General features: G+C 43.2%; 2 protein-coding genes and 1 pseudogene across 2 annotated transcripts; 1 reads left to right on the plus strand and 2 right to left on the minus strand.

The window, feature by feature from the left end:
* Nucleotides 1–10,061: 10,061 nt before the first annotated feature.
* LOC147924440 (uncharacterized) lies at nt 10,062–10,772 on the minus strand. Its single transcript, XM_087496776.1, has one exon. It carries the CDS (start codon nt 10,770–10,772, stop codon nt 10,062–10,064), a length of 711 nt encoding a protein of 236 aa, XP_087352902.1.
* A 1,168-nt stretch (nt 10,773–11,940) lies between these two features.
* On the plus strand, nt 11,941–14,342 carry LOC147924441 (uncharacterized; annotated as a pseudogene).
* Nucleotides 14,343–14,347: 5 nt separating this feature from the next.
* LOC147924442 (uncharacterized) lies at nt 14,348–17,245 on the minus strand. Its single transcript, XM_087493859.1, has 2 exons — nt 16,496–17,245; nt 14,348–14,365 (listed from the first exon to the last, which is right to left on the minus strand). The coding sequence occupies exons 1-2, from the start codon at nt 17,234–17,236 to the stop codon at nt 14,348–14,350; spliced, it is 759 nt and encodes a 252-aa protein (XP_087349985.1). The 5' UTR covers nt 17,237–17,245.
* Nucleotides 17,246–18,108: the final 863 nt, after the last annotated feature.

Consider the following 18,108-nt stretch of genomic DNA (forward strand, 5'->3'; position numbering starts at 1 on the left):
GTTCTAGAGAGAGTTTGTAAGATTTCAAAGCTTTGTGGGGGAGATCTTGCTATGGGAGTGGGGATTCAAGGCTAGGAACGTGTGGGAAGCTTGCTGGGAGTGTGGATTCGTCCATTGTTGGTCAGAAACTTCCTACAAAGAGGTGAGTGCATGACCATGGCTAATCTAAGCCTTTGATTCCTTGTTCTTGCTTGTGTGTTGCTTTGTTTGTGTGTTTTTCTTGTTGTTGCTACAGGTTCTTACGGATGTATAGGGCTTGGGTTTCGAGTATTGGAGGATTAGGTGGAGTTTGGGAGCTAGATTCGACTCTCGGCTTCGAGCGGATCACAGTTGCAGAGGGAGTGTCGATCGACACCACTTGGTGTCGGTCGACTCCAGTGAAGCAAGCATCGATCGACACTATGGGGTAGTGTCGATCGACACCGTTGAGCCAGTGTCGGTTGACACTTGGCTTGTGTCGGTCGACACCTCCCTTCCAGTGAGTCGGTGTTTGTTTTCCTGGTTTGTATGCTTTGCTTGTTGATTGTCTGGAACATTGGAATCACTGTTGCTTGTGTGTATAGCCCAGTAGATGGGAGGATTGCCTCACTGAGTGTTTATAAAATACTCACGCATCTCAATTTGTGTTTGTGGTGCAGGTAAAGGCAAAGTGTGATCGTGGAATCAAGGCAATGAAGAGGAGGATGTTCTAGGGACTCGATTGGATGCTGTCTGACATTGCTAGGTTGCTAGAGTTGAGTCATTAGAAACATTGATAGGTTGCTGGTTCTATGTTTTTTGGTGATTGGTTATTTGGATATTGGTTATGTTTTGAATATTGGTTATTTATATTTATTGGATATTGGTATTGTTATTCCGCTGTTGATTGTGACTGTGGTTAGGTGGCTAGTGGATATGTGACCACTAGTTGTAGTTTAATTATTATATTTATATTATTATTATTTATTAGTTATAAAAAAACGCGTCTGGTCATTTCAGTTCTGTATCAGGGCCCTTACGGTTCTAGGTTTGGGTTCACTAGGTTTCTGTTGTGATGTTTGGGATTGCATGTCTTGATTGATTATGTGAGTTAGTCAATTGTGTGTGGCATAGAGTCCTAGAACATCCTCTTCAAGCCGACTGTGTGATTCCACGGTGAGTTTATGTTTCTGTGTTATATTAGTAATTGTTTGCTTAGTCTTCAATTCATGGTAGTGCAGATGGGTAGAGATGGTACTGTTGCTGGTCGTGGTCGTGGACGCGGACGTGGTCGTGGACGCGGACGTGGTCGTGGTAGGGCAGAGTCCTAGAGGTTAGTGAGACTGAGGACCAGAGTGTGACAGTTGAGGGTGTTGGCAAGTTACAGGGTGTTCCGGAGGATTCAGTGAGTGTAGCCGGAGGGGGCGGTGTTGATGCTCCAGTGGCCGGTGGTGCTAGGGTCCCGGGTGTGGGAGTCCCAGCGGGTGGAGTCCCTGGTGTTGATTTTGCGGCTTTGCTAGCACAGGTGTTAGAGCGGTTGCCAGCTGTGGTTCCGGCTCAAGCTCAGGTTGTGCCACCAGTGGTGGCAGAGGAGCCGCAGCCAGTGTCTGCGGATGCAAGAGCACATGGACGTTATTTGTCCATGCTCAAGGAGATAACGCGTCTCGGGACTGAGCGGTTTTCGGGTGGTACAAACCCTACTGTTGCAGATGCGTGGAGGACGAGTATGGAACGTAACTTCTATACTCTGAGATGTCCTAAGGAGTTTTGGGTGGACATAGGGGTCCACCATTAGAGTGGTGATGTTGAGGTGTGGTGGAGATCAGTGGCTACTTGGAGAGTGCAGAGGGAGATGACTTGGGCTGACTTTGTCTTGGAGTTCAACCGCAAGTATTTTCCTAGAGAGGCATTGGATCGGTTGGAGGTGCAGTTCCTTCAGTTGTCTCAGGGGACACGGTCAGTGCGGGAGCTGGACTTGGAGTTCAGTCGACTTCTTTGTTATGGGTGTCGGGCTATAGAGCCTGAGGAGGCCCAAATCAAGAGATTTATGAGGGCTCTTCGTGATGACTTGAGGGTCCATTGTAGAGGGCGTAGTTATGCTACGCGTGCAGAGCTGGTGGAGACTGCAGCAGAGATTGAGCAGGATATCCGGGCATAGTCAGTGGTGGTTAGTCCAGTAGTTCACCCTAGTAAGGGTCAACATCATGGAGGTTCTAGCAGGGGCGGCAAGCCTGTGCAGGGAACCAAGAGGAGGTGGGAGGCTGCGCAGACGCAGAGTGGCGGGGGTTGCTTCAAGTGTGGGAGCAAGGATCACAAGTTTGCTAGATGTCCCAAGAGGATTGCTCCAACGGCAGGGCCTCGAGTATGCTATTATTGCAGGGAGCTAGGGCACATCAGGCCCTTGTGTCACAAGTTGCAACCGGCAGCAGTGGCAGCGTTGCAGCAGGTGCAGCCTGGAGGTCAGCAGGTGGCACGGATTGAGTAGGCGCCAAGGGTTTACACGACAGCAGAGACTGGTGGAACCAGTGCCGGGGTGATCACATGTATAATTTCTGGTACTTAAGCTTTGTGAATTTTTAGTAGGTTCAGATTTTATGTTTTCCTGTGATAAAGTGTTAGGTTCTCAACACATGAGGTTTGTGTAGGGACCTTGTTGGTGGGCGGGTTTAAGTCCGACGTTATGTTTGATTCTGGAGCTTCCTATAGCTACATTCCTCTGGAGTGTGCATAGGGTGCAGGGATCAGAGGGGATCCCGGAGAGCGTACAAGAGTTGTCAGAGTTGCGGGAGCAAACTCCTGAGGGTTATTGGACGAGCTAGAGGAGTTGATATTCAGATCGCAGGGGAGTCGTGGCCAGAGGATTTGCTTATCAGTCCGGTTGAGTTATATGATGTTATTCTTGGGATAGATTTGTTGCTTCGGCATATGGTGCATTTGGATTGTCATCATGGTACAGTGGAGTTTGAGCGTCCAGGAGGGAAGTTGGTTTTTCAGAGTATTATACCGACTTCAGGGAGTCTCGTGATCTCGGCCATTCAGGCTGAGAAGATGATCTAGAAGGGCCGTGAGGCTTATTTGGTTACTATATCTATGACAGAGTCAGTGGGGAAGTCTACGGTTAGCGGTATTCTGGTAGTGGAGGAGTTTGAGGATGTGTTTCAGTCATTGCAGGGATTACCACCATCTCGGTCGGATCCTTTTACTATTGAACTGGAACCAGGGACGATGCCGTTATCCAAGGCTCCTTACAGAACGGCTCCAGCAGAGATGGCAGAGCCGAAGAAGCAGCTAGAGGATTTGTTGAGTAAGGGTTTCATCCGTCCTAGTGTATCACCATGGGGAGCGCCGGTGTTGTTTGTGAAGAAGAAGGATGGGAGTTTTCGGTTGTGTATTGATTATCGAAGTTTGAACCGGGTCACTGTGAAGAACAAGTACCCTCTTCCTAGGATCGATGAGTTGTTGGATCAGTTGAGGGGTGCTACTTGGTTCCCCAAGGTAGTTCTGGCGTCGGGTTATCATCAGATACTAATAGATGAGGCAGATATGAGGAAGAAGGCTTTCAGGACGAGGTATGGGGATTATGAGTTTGTGGTAATGCCTTTCGGTTTGACTAACGCGCCAGCAGCGTTTATGAGATTGATGAACAGCGTGTTTCAGGAGTTTCTGGACGTGTCTGTCATCATTTTCATCAACGATATCCTGGTCTATTCTAAGAGTCATGAGGAGCATGCAGTGCATTTGAGGGCAGTTCTGGAGAAGCTGGGGGAGCAGAAGTTGTTTGCTAAGCTGAGCAAGTGTAGTTTTTGGCAGCGTGAGATGGGTTTTCTGGGTCACATTGTTTCTGCATAGGGGGTTTCTTTAGATCCGGAGAAGATTCAGACTATCAGAGATTGGCCTAGACCGCAGAACACTACAGAGATCAGGAGTTTCCTTGGTTTGGCAGGTTACTACAGGAGGTTTGTGCAGGGTATTGCAAGTAGAGCACGCCCTATGACTAAGTTGACAGGGAAGGATGTCCCTTTTGTGTTGTCACAGGAGTGTGAGGAGGGCTTTGAAAGCCTTAAGGAGATGTTGACTACTACGCCATTGTTGGCTTTGCTTGAGCAGGGAGAACCCTATGTGGTTTATACAGATGCATCTAGAGTTGGTTTGGGATGTGTGCTGATGCAGCATGGGAAGGTGATTGCCTATGCTTCGCGGCAGTTGTGGAAGCATGAGGGCAACTATCCTACTCATGATTTGGAGATGGCTGCTGTAATTTTTACCTTAAAAATTTGGAGATCTTATCTTTATGGTGCAAAGGTATAGGTGTTTACAGATCATAAGAGCCTAAAGTATATATTCACTCAGCCTGAGTTGAATTTAAGACAGATGCGATGGATGGAGCTTTTGGCAGATTATGATTTGGAGATAGGTTATCACCCTGGTAAGGCTAACACGGTTGCAGATGCTCTGAACGGAAGAGGGTAGCTTCGGCTCAGGAGCAAGAGATGGAGTCTCTGGTAGGGGAGATCAGTGCTTTGAGCTTGTGTGCTATTTCACAGGAACCATTGGGTTTAGAAGCAGTTGATAGAGCAGATCTTCTGAGTAGGGTGCGATTGGCTCAGAAGCAGGATTTGGGGCTGGTGAATGCCTCAAAGGATGTGGATTCAGAGTATTAAGTCTCAGATAATGGTACTATCTTGGTGCATGGTCGGGTTGGTGTGCCTAAGGATGAGGAGCTGAGATAGGAGATCCTGAGAGAGGCTCATGCGAGCAGGTTTTCTATTCATCCAGGAGCGACTAAGATGTACCGTGATCTCAAGAGGTACTATCACTGGTTCAGGATGAAGAAGGATGTAGCTAGTTGGATCGCGAGGTGCGATGTGTGTCAGCTAGTGAAGGCTGAGCATCAGGTTTCTGGCGGGTTGCTGAAGAGTCTACCCATTCCTGAGTGGAAGTGGGATATGATTACTATGGACTTTGTGGTAGGATTGCCAGTGTCCAGGACGTTTGATGCTATTTGGGTCATTGTGGACCGGTTGACTAAGTCAGCACATTTTCTAGCCATTAAGAAGACTTATGGAGCGGCGGCCTTGGCTAAGAAGTATGTGACGGAGATAGTCAGGTTGCATGGGGTGCCAACGAGTATCGTGTCTGATAGGGATTCTAAGTTCACTTTAGTGTTCTAGAAGGCATTTCAGGCAGAGATGGGCACTAAGGTGCATATGAGTACAACTTATCATCCCCAGACAGATGGACAGTCATAGAGGATGATCCAGACGCTGGAAGATTTGCTGAGGATGTGTGTTTTGGATTGGGGTGGCCATTGGGCAGATTATCTGAACCTGGTAGAATTTGCTTACAACAACAGTTATCAGGCGAGTATTGGGATGGCTCTTTATGAGGCTTTGTATGGGAGGCCGTGTCGTACACCGTTATGCTGGACTCAGGTGGGGGAGAGGAGCATGTTCGGGGTAGATTTTGTTCATGAGACCTCAGAGAAGATTCGGGTTCTCAAGCTGAACATGAAGGAGGCTCAGGATAGGTAGAGGAGTTATGCTGATAGGAGGAGGAGAGATCTTGAGTTTCAGGTAGGAGACAGAGTGTACCTCAAGATGGCCATGTTTCGGGATCCGAACAGGTCATTGACTGAGACTAAGTTGAGTCCGAGGTATAGGGGTCCGTTCAGAGTGATTGAGCGAGTTGGACCAGTGGCATATAGACTGGAGTTACCTGAGGTTATGCATGCGTTCCATAAGATTTTCCATGTGTCTATGTTGTGGAAGTGCCTCCGTGAGGGAGAGCGAGTGTTGGCTAAGATTCCTGAGGATCTTCAGCTTAACATGACTTTGGAGGCTAGACCAGTGAGGGTTCTCGGGAGGAGGATCAAAGAACTTCAAAAGAAGAAGATTCCTTTGATGAGAGTCCTTTGGGACTGTGATGGTGTGGAGGAGTAGACTTGTGAGCCTGAGGCGAGGATGAAGGCAAGGTTTAAGAAGTGGTATGAGAAGAAAGCCGCGACTTGAGCTTGTCTAGCCTGGTCCCATCTGTAATCCGTGGCTGGAGCGGGAATGGAGTATTCCAGCCCATCTTTCTTGTTTACTCGGTCGCTTGGGGTGGTTGGTTGTGTGACTCAGTAACAAGATGAGGTGGTGTTCGGAGTACAAAGTTTATGTGAGGCGGGGTTTTGGAGGAAAGTTTCTTGAAATAGAAGTTTCCAAAAGTGGAAAGTGCTAAATATGGAAAGTTTTATGCGAGTTAGAATTTCTCCATTTTAGCTGTGGAGAGCCTTGGGAGGGCTTGTGTGTGGCCTTAGTGGCGGACTTTTGAGTCATTTGTGCCGTGTGTGGCAGTCTTTTTAGACATTGTGTGGCCTTTGTGGCAAGCTTTTTAGCCAGTTGTGTGGCCTTTGTGGCAGGTTGTTTAGCCAAATGTGTGGCCTTTGTGGCGGTCTGTTTAGCCAGATATGTAGCCTTTGTGGCGGGCTGTTTAGCCAGAGTGCATGTTGTCCTTCGGGACAGATGGCCTTTGTGGCGGGCTGTTTAGCCAGAGTGCCTGTTTAGGCGGTCCTGTTTAGATAGATTGTTTGGTCTTTGTGACGGTCCTGTTTAGGACAGATTGTTTGGCCTTGGTGGCGGTCCTGTTTAGGACATTTATTTGGCCCTTGTGGCATGTATATGATCCTTGTGCGGTCATGAGGTATTCCAGTGAGGGGATATGTGGTTGGTAGGGCATTATGATGTCTTACGCGAGCCACGGGAAGGAAACCTGGATAGGGATAGGACCCAAACGTGTTCAGAATTGTTTACTCGCGACTCTTGGAGGACTTAGGTTCTCCTAGTACTGCCATATTCTGAGACTTTGTGGCTTGGGAATATGGTTGGTATATCGACTTTGGATGACGATCCGGGGGCGCACTATAGGGTGGCAACCCGAGAGACGAGTTTGGATTTTTTCTTATATATTATGGCATGCGGGTTTAGGCCCGATGAGGAGCCAATATTATGGCATGCAGACTTAGGTCTGATTAGGAGCCAATAAAACTCAAGGTTTAGGCCTATGAGTAAAGGAAAGTCCAAAAGTCGAGAGCGAATGACGCCTGGAGCGTGAGTCTATCGCCTAGAGGTGACCTTCTGTAGATCGGTTGGAGGAGTGAGGGCCGTGGAGACGGTTGCACGGGAGTCCTTGGCTGATGGTTGTTCGAGATTTGAGGACGAATCTAGATTGGTGGGGGAGAATTGTAACATCCGCAAACCAAAAATTGGTTTTTCTGGATGGGTGTCGATCGACACCAAGGTGGTGTCGGTCGACACCATTGTTTTCAGGTTCGACCAGATTGCTTTAATCATCGATTCAGACCAGTTTGGTTTAAGGAAACCATTGAACCGAGTCTTAAAAGGGAGAAAACGACCTAGGGTCATGTTTTTGGTGTTGTCATGCCGCTTTGAGAGAAAAAGAAAGAGAGAGTTTGTTCTTGAGGTTCTAGAGAGAGTTTGTGAGATTTCAAAGCTTGGTGGGGGAGATCTTGCTGTCGGAGTGAGGATTCAAGGCTAGGAATGTGTGGGAGCTTGCTGGGAGTGTGGATTCGTCCATTGTTGGTCAGAAACTTCCTACAAAGAGGTGAGTGCATGACCATGGCTAATCTAAGCCTTTGATTCCTTGTTCTTGCTTGTGTGTTGCTTTGTTTGTGTGTTTTTCTTGTTGGGATTGGTTGCTACAGGTTCCTACGGATGTATAAGGCTTGGGTTTCGAGTATTGGACGATTTGGTGGAGTTTGGGAGCGAGATTCGACTCTCGGGTTTGAGCGGATCGCAGTTGCAGAGGGAGTGTCAATCGACACCACTTGGTGTCGGTCGACACCAGTGAAGCAAGCATCGATCGACACTGTGGGGTAGTGTCGATCGACACTGTGGGGTAGTGTCGATCGACACTGTGGGGTAGTGTCGATTGACACCGTTGAGCCAGTGTTGGTCGACATTGGCTGGTGTCGGTTGACACCTCCCTTCTAGTGAGTCGGTGTTCGTTTTCCTGGTTTGTATGCTTTGCTTGTTGATTGTTTGGAACATTGGAATCACTGTTGCTTGTGTGTATAGGTCAGTAGATGGGAGGATTGCCTCACTGAGTGTTTATAAAATATTCATGCATCTCAATTTGTGTTTGTGGTGCAGGTAAAGGCAAAGTGTGATCGTGGAATCAAGGAAATGAAGAGGAGGATGTACTAGGGACTCGATTGGATGTTGTTCGGCATTGCTAGGTTGCTAGAGTTGAGTCATTAGAAATATTGCTAAGTTGCTGGATCCATGTTTTCTGATGATTGGTTATTTGGATATTGGTTATGTTTTGAATATTGGTTATTTATATTTATTGGATATTGGTATTGTTATTCCGCTGTTGATTGTGATTATGGTTAGGTGGCTAGTGGGTATGGGACTAGTAGTTGTAGTTTAATTATTATATTTATATAATTATTATTTATTATTTTTTTAAAAAGGGGGTTGGGTCCTTTCACGCACCAAGGAGACTGCTTTTGTTGACTGTTGGAATCACACCAAGCAGTCGGTTTTAATTATTGGAATCACACGAAGCAGTCGGTTTTGTTCACAAAGAAAGAATATAAGAGAATCACTCTCAAAAGAAAAGGTTTTTATAAAAAAGTTGGATGTTTATTTCATTGCTCTTACATGAGTTTATATAGGAAAAGAAACTTGGTAACAAAGTCAAGTATTAACTATTCTTGAAACTAAAAGACAATAAAGATAGATGGTTGAATGAAGACTCAATTCTTAGTGTTTTCCCTTCCCAAGGTGAAGAGAATCACTCTATTTTCGTCACTCCTCTTTTGTCACAAAATAAAGTGGTTATTTTGGGCTTTCTTGGACTTGAATAAGGTTCAAAGTAGGCTGGACTTGATAGAATCATCCCTAATATAATTTCTCATGCTCTCTTTGGCCGAAAGCTCTTGTATTAGCCCATTAAGTGCATTCTTGATCTTTTATCTCTTTGACTCTTTGATCCAATTTGCTGATAAAAAACAACATGGACGGTATCATTTTTCACCTTTGGCTTAGTAGAATACACTCCTAGTTGCCATACATAATTCTGGAAGCTACTAAACCACCTAGACCTAAAACTCAAGTGAAGAACTAGATTCACCTCCTTTGAAAAATGAGGCGTAAATTTGTGGTTTGTTGGCCAAATCTTGTGTTTTTGGGCTAGATGGAAACATGAGAGATCCATCGACCATCCTCTAACTGATTTCATGTCGAAACTGTTGCTGAGTTGGTCTGTGTAACACAATTTTTTGCTCAGACGCGAAACTGGGACTGGGATAGATTTACTGACTTGAAATATCCATATTTTTCAAATATAAACCAATTTCAATGTGATTCCTATTCTCTGTGGTTCTAGGATGGATAAAAATTCCATAACAGTTTGGTTTATAGCTTGAATCCTTCTGGATTGGTCGGAATCCTCTGTTGAATGCTCGTAGGTCCAAATCGCATAGTCATGAGTTCACATGATTTGTAAAATGAGTAACTCCTTCATCTGAACTCTGATTCGACTGATTTCTCTTTGACATATGCTCTAGATGTGGTAAAAATGTATCCCAAGTGGTTGTTTGGCTGGAACAATTGATCTTCAACTTCGTTCGTGTTGAACAAAACTCAAGGATCTTATTGGATGGTATCATAATCATATCAAGAAGCGTGTTGAGTTCTTGTGGGAGTCTCTTGATCTATCCTACTCCGTTGACACGAGCTACGAATTTGTGTTAGAAGAGTTGGAAGTGATCAGTGAAGGAGAGTTTGAAGAAGTGGCAGCACAAGATTTAGTGAATGGATTTTGTAAATAAGAGAATGCAAAAGTTTTTAAACAGAACAAAAAAAAAATCGATGTTCCAGTTTTTTCATAGCAATTCTAGGCTTGTACATCCACACACCACACAGATCTTTGTCCTCTGCAAAGACAAGGGTTCAATATCAGCTAATTAATTACTGTTAAAGAAACATTATCATCACTTCTTTTTTTTTTGAATTTAATGTTAAATTATTTTTAAAAGAAAAATAAAGTTTTACAATGGATGAGTGTTACATTTCTCTAAGCAAATTCAGAGAGCTTTTTTAATAAAATTTTGCAGCAAACCAGACATGTAAGTTTGAAGCTTCACCTCGCTTGAGTGTACTTAATCTGCTACGGATATTCTTGTCTATGAACTTGATCATCTGCTCCACCGACGAAGAGTGTTCTCCATGCCTTCGCTCATTTCTTTCCCGCCAGATTGAGTGTATTGTATTCTGAAAAACATACCCCAATATGAACTTCTTTGTTTTGTCCAGAACGTTTCCTGCAAGCAGAGCAAAAACGTCTTTCCAGTGGTTCGTGAACGTATCCCCGAGTAGGTTCTTAACTAACCCCTCCCATACCGACTGTGAGTAAGAACATTGAAAAAATAAGTGCTCCCTCGTCTCCATAGGGTGACTGCAGAGGATGCAACTCGTGTCTGCACTTTGATTCCATGACTGCATCCGCTCACCTGTTGCTACTCTGTTTTTTGCAACCAACCAAGTGATGAAAGCATACTTTGGTGTTGCATGTGGGAACCAGATTGCTTTGTAGTCAGCCATTAATGGACGGGCCACATGAATATGATGCCATGTATCCTTGTTCGTGAAGGTGGTGCGGTAGCGGTCACTCTTCCCTTTCCACAAAGGCACATCCAAGGCACCTTGATTGCGATTAAATTGACACTGCTTTATCTCCTCCTCCTCCACGGCATTAAGTAGAGAGTTTCGATGTGTCTTCCTTCTTTGCGTTGACAGACCTTCCGCCATTGTACTTGTTTTCGAGATTCCCAGATCAATAAAACCCCAATCACCGAGTTTGTCGTGCATACAGCCCAAAGGGCACCAATTGTCAAACCAAAATGATGTTGATTCACCGTTATGGACTTCCACCTTGTAGAACTGTTTTGCTGCAAAATGGATAGAGCTGGATATTAGTTGATTCTTATTTTGGCACAACAAATTTTATCTCTACCCGAGATTCCAAAGATCCTTCGCCAAAATTGAGATCTTAAATTGCTTTATTAAACTGTGATAAAATTCTATATGTTCTGCTTCTGCACTGTTGCAATACATTTGCAAATTTTCAGGGACTATCCCACCAATTAGGGGAATGCTTATTTGATTGTGACCAAGAGTGATACAAATGAGATATTAAATTTTCTGCCGTTAGACATACTTTCTAAAATTGTCCCTATCAATATCACTTGAATCTGTAGGTTCATGTTTCTCTAATGTCCCCTGACACAATATTTGTTCAGCTTGTTGCAGAAGGCTCTTCAACATATCAAGATTGCTTTATATAGAGCCAACATGTAATCTTGACCAAAAAAACTACTCATTCTTCTCTTCACTTTTCAGTGTTTTCGATCAGCATTCACATATGTGTACGTCTCTTCAACATGTTAAGAATGCTTTATATAGGTATACCCAAAAAAAATTGAATTATTTTGAGAAAATAATAAAAACAACATGACACTCTTAAAGATGATGGAGTGAATGAGAATTAGTGAATTACTATATATGATTATGAATGCAGTAAATGAACAAGAGTTGAGTGACATTGGATAGTGGAGTTTACAACAGAGAAAAGAAGAAAAATATGTGTAGATCTAAATCTGACAGCATATGTAAGAAACCCAGATTTCATATGTGTAAAGAAGCAATAAGACTAGAGCAGTCATCCTCACTTGGTTGTATCAAGATAACTACTACATAGATTTAGATAATACTACATCTTTCTACATCTTATCTATTTAGCTTCTCTAGTCCTTATCACATTAGGATTTGGTTCTATCTCTATCTCTACTTCTCTACTAGTATAAATACTATTCTACATCTACATGAATACACAAGCTTTCTACAAACTATTTCATGGTATCAGAGCTCTCTAAATTCTAAATTTTTTTCTCAAAAGCTTCTTCTATGTTCTACAACTATGGCTACCAATCCTGAAACCAATTCTGAAACCAGTCTTGTTCCTCCAGCTCTTCCTGCGTCTACTGCTGCATCTACGGAGACATCTCCCTACTCTCTTCATCCATCTGACAACCCTGGTGCCCTTATCACCTATGTTCTCCTTCATGGAGATAACTACTCCGAATGGGCAACAGAGCTTTCTAATTCGTTGCAGGCTAAACAGAAACTTGGATTCATTAATGGATCCTTTGTTAAGCCTGCTGTGGAACCAGATCTTTCTCGTTGGTTGGCAACCAACTCAATGATTGTTGGGTGGATCCGTACGTCCATCGACCCCAAAATTCGTTCCATGGTGACTTTTGTTCCTGAAGCACACAAGCTTTGGGATAATCTACAACGCCGCTTCTCTGTCAAAAGTGGTGTCTGCATCCATCAACTCCGCGATCAAATCAACAATTGTCGTCAAAACGGCCAAACAGTTCAAGAATTTTTTGGTCGCCTTACCAAACTTTGGGAAGATCTTGACACTTTGAAGATAACTCGTTCCTGCTCGTGTGATGCCTCTTCAGAAATTGAGAGAGAACGTGAAGACATAAGGGTTCATAAGTTTCTCTTTGGCCTTGATGAATCTCGTTTTCGTAACGTACGTTCCAAGATTATTGATGAAGAACCTTTACCTGACCTCAACACTGTCTACTCACGTGTCATTCGTGACGAATAACATCTTAACTCTGCTTGCATCACCGAAGTCAAAGCCGAAGCTGTGGGTTTCTCTGTCACCACCGATGGATCCAAACTTGATGACTCTCATGGTTCTATAGTTACCGCTGCTGCTGCTCGCTCACGTGATCCAAACCGCTACTGCTCTCGCAAGGGACATGACAATTCTGAATGCTTCCTCCTTCATGTTTATCCTAAGTGGTGGCAATAGCAACAACGTCAAAACGCTTCCTCTGGTTCTGGTCAACGCGGACGTGGTGGTCGTTTCTCTACCTCGGGTTGTGGTCACGGCAGATCGAATCCATCTCGTGCTATCTCTAACAATGCCTCAACTCCATCGAACATAGGATGGAATACTGATCAGATAACTCAACTAATGCAACTTCTTCAAACACCTCGCACTACAATCTCCTCTGAAAAGCTGTCCGGTAAAGCAAAATACTCTGATATTATTATTGATACAGGAGCCTTTCATCACATGACCGATAATCTATCTCTTCTAAGTGACGTCTTGGACATTCTACCTTCTGCTGTTACTTTCCCGGATGGGAACTCATCTTGGGCTGTGAAACGTGGCAAACTTGTTTTAAGCCGCGATTACTATCTCCTTGACGTCCTTTATGTCCCAGATTTCAATTGCACATTGATATCTGTCTCTCGTTTACTAAAACAAACCGGTTGTATCGCCATATTTACTGATACTTTATGTGTCTTGCAGGACCGTTTTACGAAGACCCTGATTGGAACGGGGGAGGAACGTGATGGGGTTTATTATTTTACGGGTGTCACTGCTGCAAGAGTACATCGAATTGCTGCTCATCAAATCTCTCCAGAACTTTGGCAGCGACGTCTAGGACATCCTTCATCTCGTGTTTTGTCTTCTTTACCGGTTTTCTCTGATTTGTCTTTTGATTCACACAAACAAACTTGTGAAATTTGTTTCCGTGCTAAACAAACACGTGAGGTTTTTAATAATAGTACGACCAAAGCGTCTTCTTCTTTTTCACTAATACACTGTGATGTTTGGGAACCATATCGGATTCCCTCTTCATGTGGTGCAAGATATTTTCTCACTGTCCTTGATGATTACTCTCGCGCTGTGTGGACATATTTGATGTTAGAAAAATCAGAGGTGGCTCAATTACTTAAGAACTTTGTTGCTTATGGTGAACGACAGTTTGGTTCTCGTATCAAGACAGTTCGCACGGATAATGGCAGTGAATTCATGGTCTTATCCTCGTATTTTAGAGAACAAGGAATTGTGCATCAAACCTCTTGCGTGGATACACCACAACAAAACGGTCGAGTAGAGAGAAAACATCGACACATACTTAACGTTGCTCGAGCGTGCCTTTTCCAAGCTCGTCTTCCTCTCATTTTCTGGGGAGAAAGCATTCTCACTGCAGCTCATCTAATAAACTACACTCCTACTCAAGCTCTTCAGGGAAAGTCACCTTATGAAGTCTTGTTCAACACTCCACCTGATTATACTCAACTGCACGTCTTTGGTTGCCTCTGCTTTGCACACCGTCGCTCCCGGGATAAAGACAAGTTTGGAGATAGAAGCCGACGGTGCATTTTTGTTGGATACCCTTACGGCAAAAAGGCGTGGCATCTCTACGACATTGCCAACAATGAGTTTTTCACTAGTCGAGATGTTATCTTCTCCGAGGATGTGTTTGCTGGTGTTGCAGATACTGACTACGTTACACCACCAATGAACTCTTGTGATCCACTGGTCGATGATTGGTTACTCCCTAACCCCTCTGCATCTCCTCCACCGTTGACGGTTATTCCTCCGTCATCCTCGCCAGCTCAGATTGACACACCTTCGGATGTTTCTCCGCCTCCGTCTTCACCTCCTGCAACTCCTGCACCTCCTGCAGATCCTCCTACCACTCCAACTACTTCTTTTCCGGGTCTCCCTGATCTACTTGGTAAAGGGCATTGCTAGAAACTACCTTCTGTTTTGTTAAGAAATTATGTGACTCACTCTGTTCTTCTAAATAATAAACTCGGTCCGCTTCTCTCCTCGACTGACCTCTGTTCTTCCATAACGGCCTCAGGTACGACTCCTTACCCTATTGCTGATTTTGACACTGACTCCCATTTCTCTCCATTGCACCGTGTGTTCATGGTTGCAGTCTTACTCTCCGATGAGCCAAAGTTTTATCAGGATGCTGCGAAAATAAAATTCTGGTGCGATGCAATGTCTAAAGAAATCAATGCCCTTGACATCAACAACACATGGGATATTACGGATCTTCCTCCTGGCAAGAAAGCACTCGGCAACAAATGGATTTACAAGAACAAGTTTTGATCTGATGGCTCTTTGGAACGACATAAGGCTCATTTGGTGGTCCTTGGTAACAATCAGCGAGAGGGTGTCGATTATAAAGAAACATTTTCTCCGGTTATCATGCTCAAGATGGTCCGTTTTCTGCTACGTCTTGCTGCTGCAAAGAATTGGGAGGTTCATCAGATAGATGTACACAATGCTTTTCTACATGGTGATCTAACAGAGGAAGTCTACATGAAGCTTCCTCAAGGGTACTCTTGTTCTGATCCAGCTAATGTGTGTCGTCTCAAGAAATCCTTATATGGCCTTCGTCAAGCTCCGTGATGTTGGTTCTTTAAACTTTCCAAAGCTCTCCGCGAGTTTGGTTTCTCCCAGAAGTATGCGGATTATTCTCTGTTCTCTAAAGTTTGAGACAATGTTTGCATTCATATCTTGGTATATGTTGATGACTTTGTCATTGCATGCAATGATCCTACGGCTCTTTAGCAGTTTAAAGATTATCTCCACAAGTGTTTCCATATGAAAGACCTAGGCAAACTTAAATACTTTCTTGGCATTGAAGTGGCTCGTAGTGAGGCTGGTTTCTTTCTCTCGCAGGGAAAGTATGCATTGGATATTATTGCAGAAACTGGTCTCTTAGGCTGCAAGCCTGCTCCAACACCTGTTGAACAGAATCATGGTCTTGCTGTTGCCACTGGTCCTTCCGCTGATGTTCCTCGCTATCGTCGTCTCGTGGGCCCTCTCATCTATCTTGCTAACACTCGTCCTGAACTTGGCTACATTATTCAGCTCTTAGCATCGTTTATGCACAAACCGCTTCAAGCTCATTGGGAGGCTGCTCTTCATGTGGTTCGATACCTAAACGGTTGTCCTGGTCAAGGCATTTTGCTAAGCTCCAGTCCTAATCTCCGTGTCTCTTCGTTTTGTGACGCTGACCACTCTGGTTGTCCACTTACTCGCCGTTCTCTCAGTGCTTACATTGTTTTTATTGGCGACTCACCAATTCATTGGAAGACAAAGAAGCAGAAAACAATCTCTCGTTCCTCTGCAGATGCGGAATATCGCGCTATGTCCGACACCCTGTGTGAGCTCAAATGGTTTAAGGAGCTTGCCGAGTCTCTTTGTGTCTCTCATTCCGGCCCCATGCATTTGTTTTGTGATAGCAAGTCGGCCATTTATATAGCCTCCAATCCTGTCTTTCACAAAAGGACAAAGCATATTGAGTCCGACTGTCACCAGGTTCGGGATGCTGTTCTCGATAAGTTTATTTTCTTGGAACATGTCTCATCTCGCACTCAGCTTGCTGATATACTGACAAAGCCTCTGCCGGGACCCCAGTTTCATGACTTGCTCTCCAAGCTGGGTATTCGCAATCTCACACTTCCAGCTTGCAGGAGGGTATCAAGATAACTACTACATAGATTTAGATAATACTACATCTTTCTACATCTTATCTATTTAGCTTCTCTAGTCCTTATCACATTAGGATTTGGTTCTATCTCTATCTCTACTTCTCTACTTGTATAAATACTATTCTACATCTACATGAATACACAAGCTTTCTACAAACTATTTCAGGTTGGTTAAAGAGAGGCCTAAACATCTCAAGAATTCTAGTCCTAGGGTTTATCACCTTTGGTTGTGATGTTTCAAATAGAGACTTCCACAAATAAAGAATGTTAGACTTTATGGCTTCTCTCGCAAACCCATTCGCCTCTGCTGAAACATCTTTGGAAGACCTCAACTTCTCCTCTAGCTTCTTCAGCTCTTGGTTGTAATGTTCAAAATCAGATGGTTTCACTACTCCACCACGAGAGCTTTCTCTGTTTCTGAGAATCAAAACAAACCGATCCAATTCTCTGATTCCAAAAGTAAAACTCTGGCCAGCCTTTACGACCAGTCCCCATTGGTTTGATTTGCCACCATCCTCCTGATAGACTCCATTCTTAGGTTTGATATATGTTTCAAACACATATAGGATGACACAAAACAACCTTCCTACCACAGGAGCGTTAATGTCTTTGTTCCCTGCATACTTCAATAGCCAAAGACAAAACAGTAACATAGAACGCATGTCATCAGATAACAAGAACATTGCTTCAGCCACAGAGAGCGAGAGGTCAACTCCGAGTCGCACGGCCTCCTCTTTCTGCTTCTCATAATTGGAAAGATTAATATCTTTAGCGTAAGGAGAATACCTAGATTGTGGTAACCTCTTGCTGTGACGGACAACACGGTGAGTCACTGATAACGATTCCATCTGTTTCGAGAGGATCGATATGTCTGAAGAATTCATAGTGGAGGGCTCTAGGTCTAGGATGCAGTGACAAACGAACCTCAAAACAAAAACAGAAAAATTGAGAGAATTGAAAAGAACCCTAGTTCGTAACTTTAACCTTCTGTGTTAAAACCTTTGAATGATATCAAATCTAAATTCGTAGAAAGAAACGAAACTAGTGACTCTCCTCGCTATTGTATTTGTATGTATTGTTCTCTGGAAAACTAATAAGAAAGAGTCATGGATACTTTTTCTTTAGACGGTTAAAAAGTTGTATATTATATAGTTAAGGAAACGGAAATAATATATTAGGAAAAGGAAATATTTATAAAGAAATTTATTTGGTGGAATTGTGTTTTAAATTAGAGAGAATATTTATTAGGCCATGAATATATGTTGTTTTTAAAATTAGTTTTGGATTTAGTTTTTAGTTTTTAGATTTTAGAATTTGCTATTAGTTTTTTTATTGAAAATCTAAAAAAAAAAATGGTTTTTGGTTTTTGAGAAAAATTAACATAAAAAAATCAAAAAACAAGATTTCCTAAATTATAAGATAATTAAAAATCTAGAATCGTGAAAAAGAAACTACGGCCATGAATGGAAGATGGTTTTTAAATGGTTTTTAGATTATAGATTTTGGTTTTTAGTTTTTGGTTTTTGATTTTTGGGATTTTAGTTTTTGTAAGAAAGTTATTTTTAAAAATAATTACATAAAGAAACATAAAAAATATTAAGAATCGTAAGTTTTCCTTAAAATCTCTAATTATGTGGATTCTAGTTTTTGTTAATATTTGTAAAGAAAAGTTAAAAACTAGTTTTCCTATATTTTAGGGAATCTATTTAACGTAAAATCTTGAATGGAGAAAAATTGGTTTTTGAAAAACAAAATC

Source organism: Camelina sativa, chromosome 17 (assembly GCF_030686135.1).
Source record: "Camelina sativa cultivar CO46 ecotype springtype chromosome 17, ASM3068613v1".
In the NCBI taxonomy this organism is placed as follows: Eukaryota; Viridiplantae; Streptophyta; class Magnoliopsida; order Brassicales; family Brassicaceae; genus Camelina; species Camelina sativa.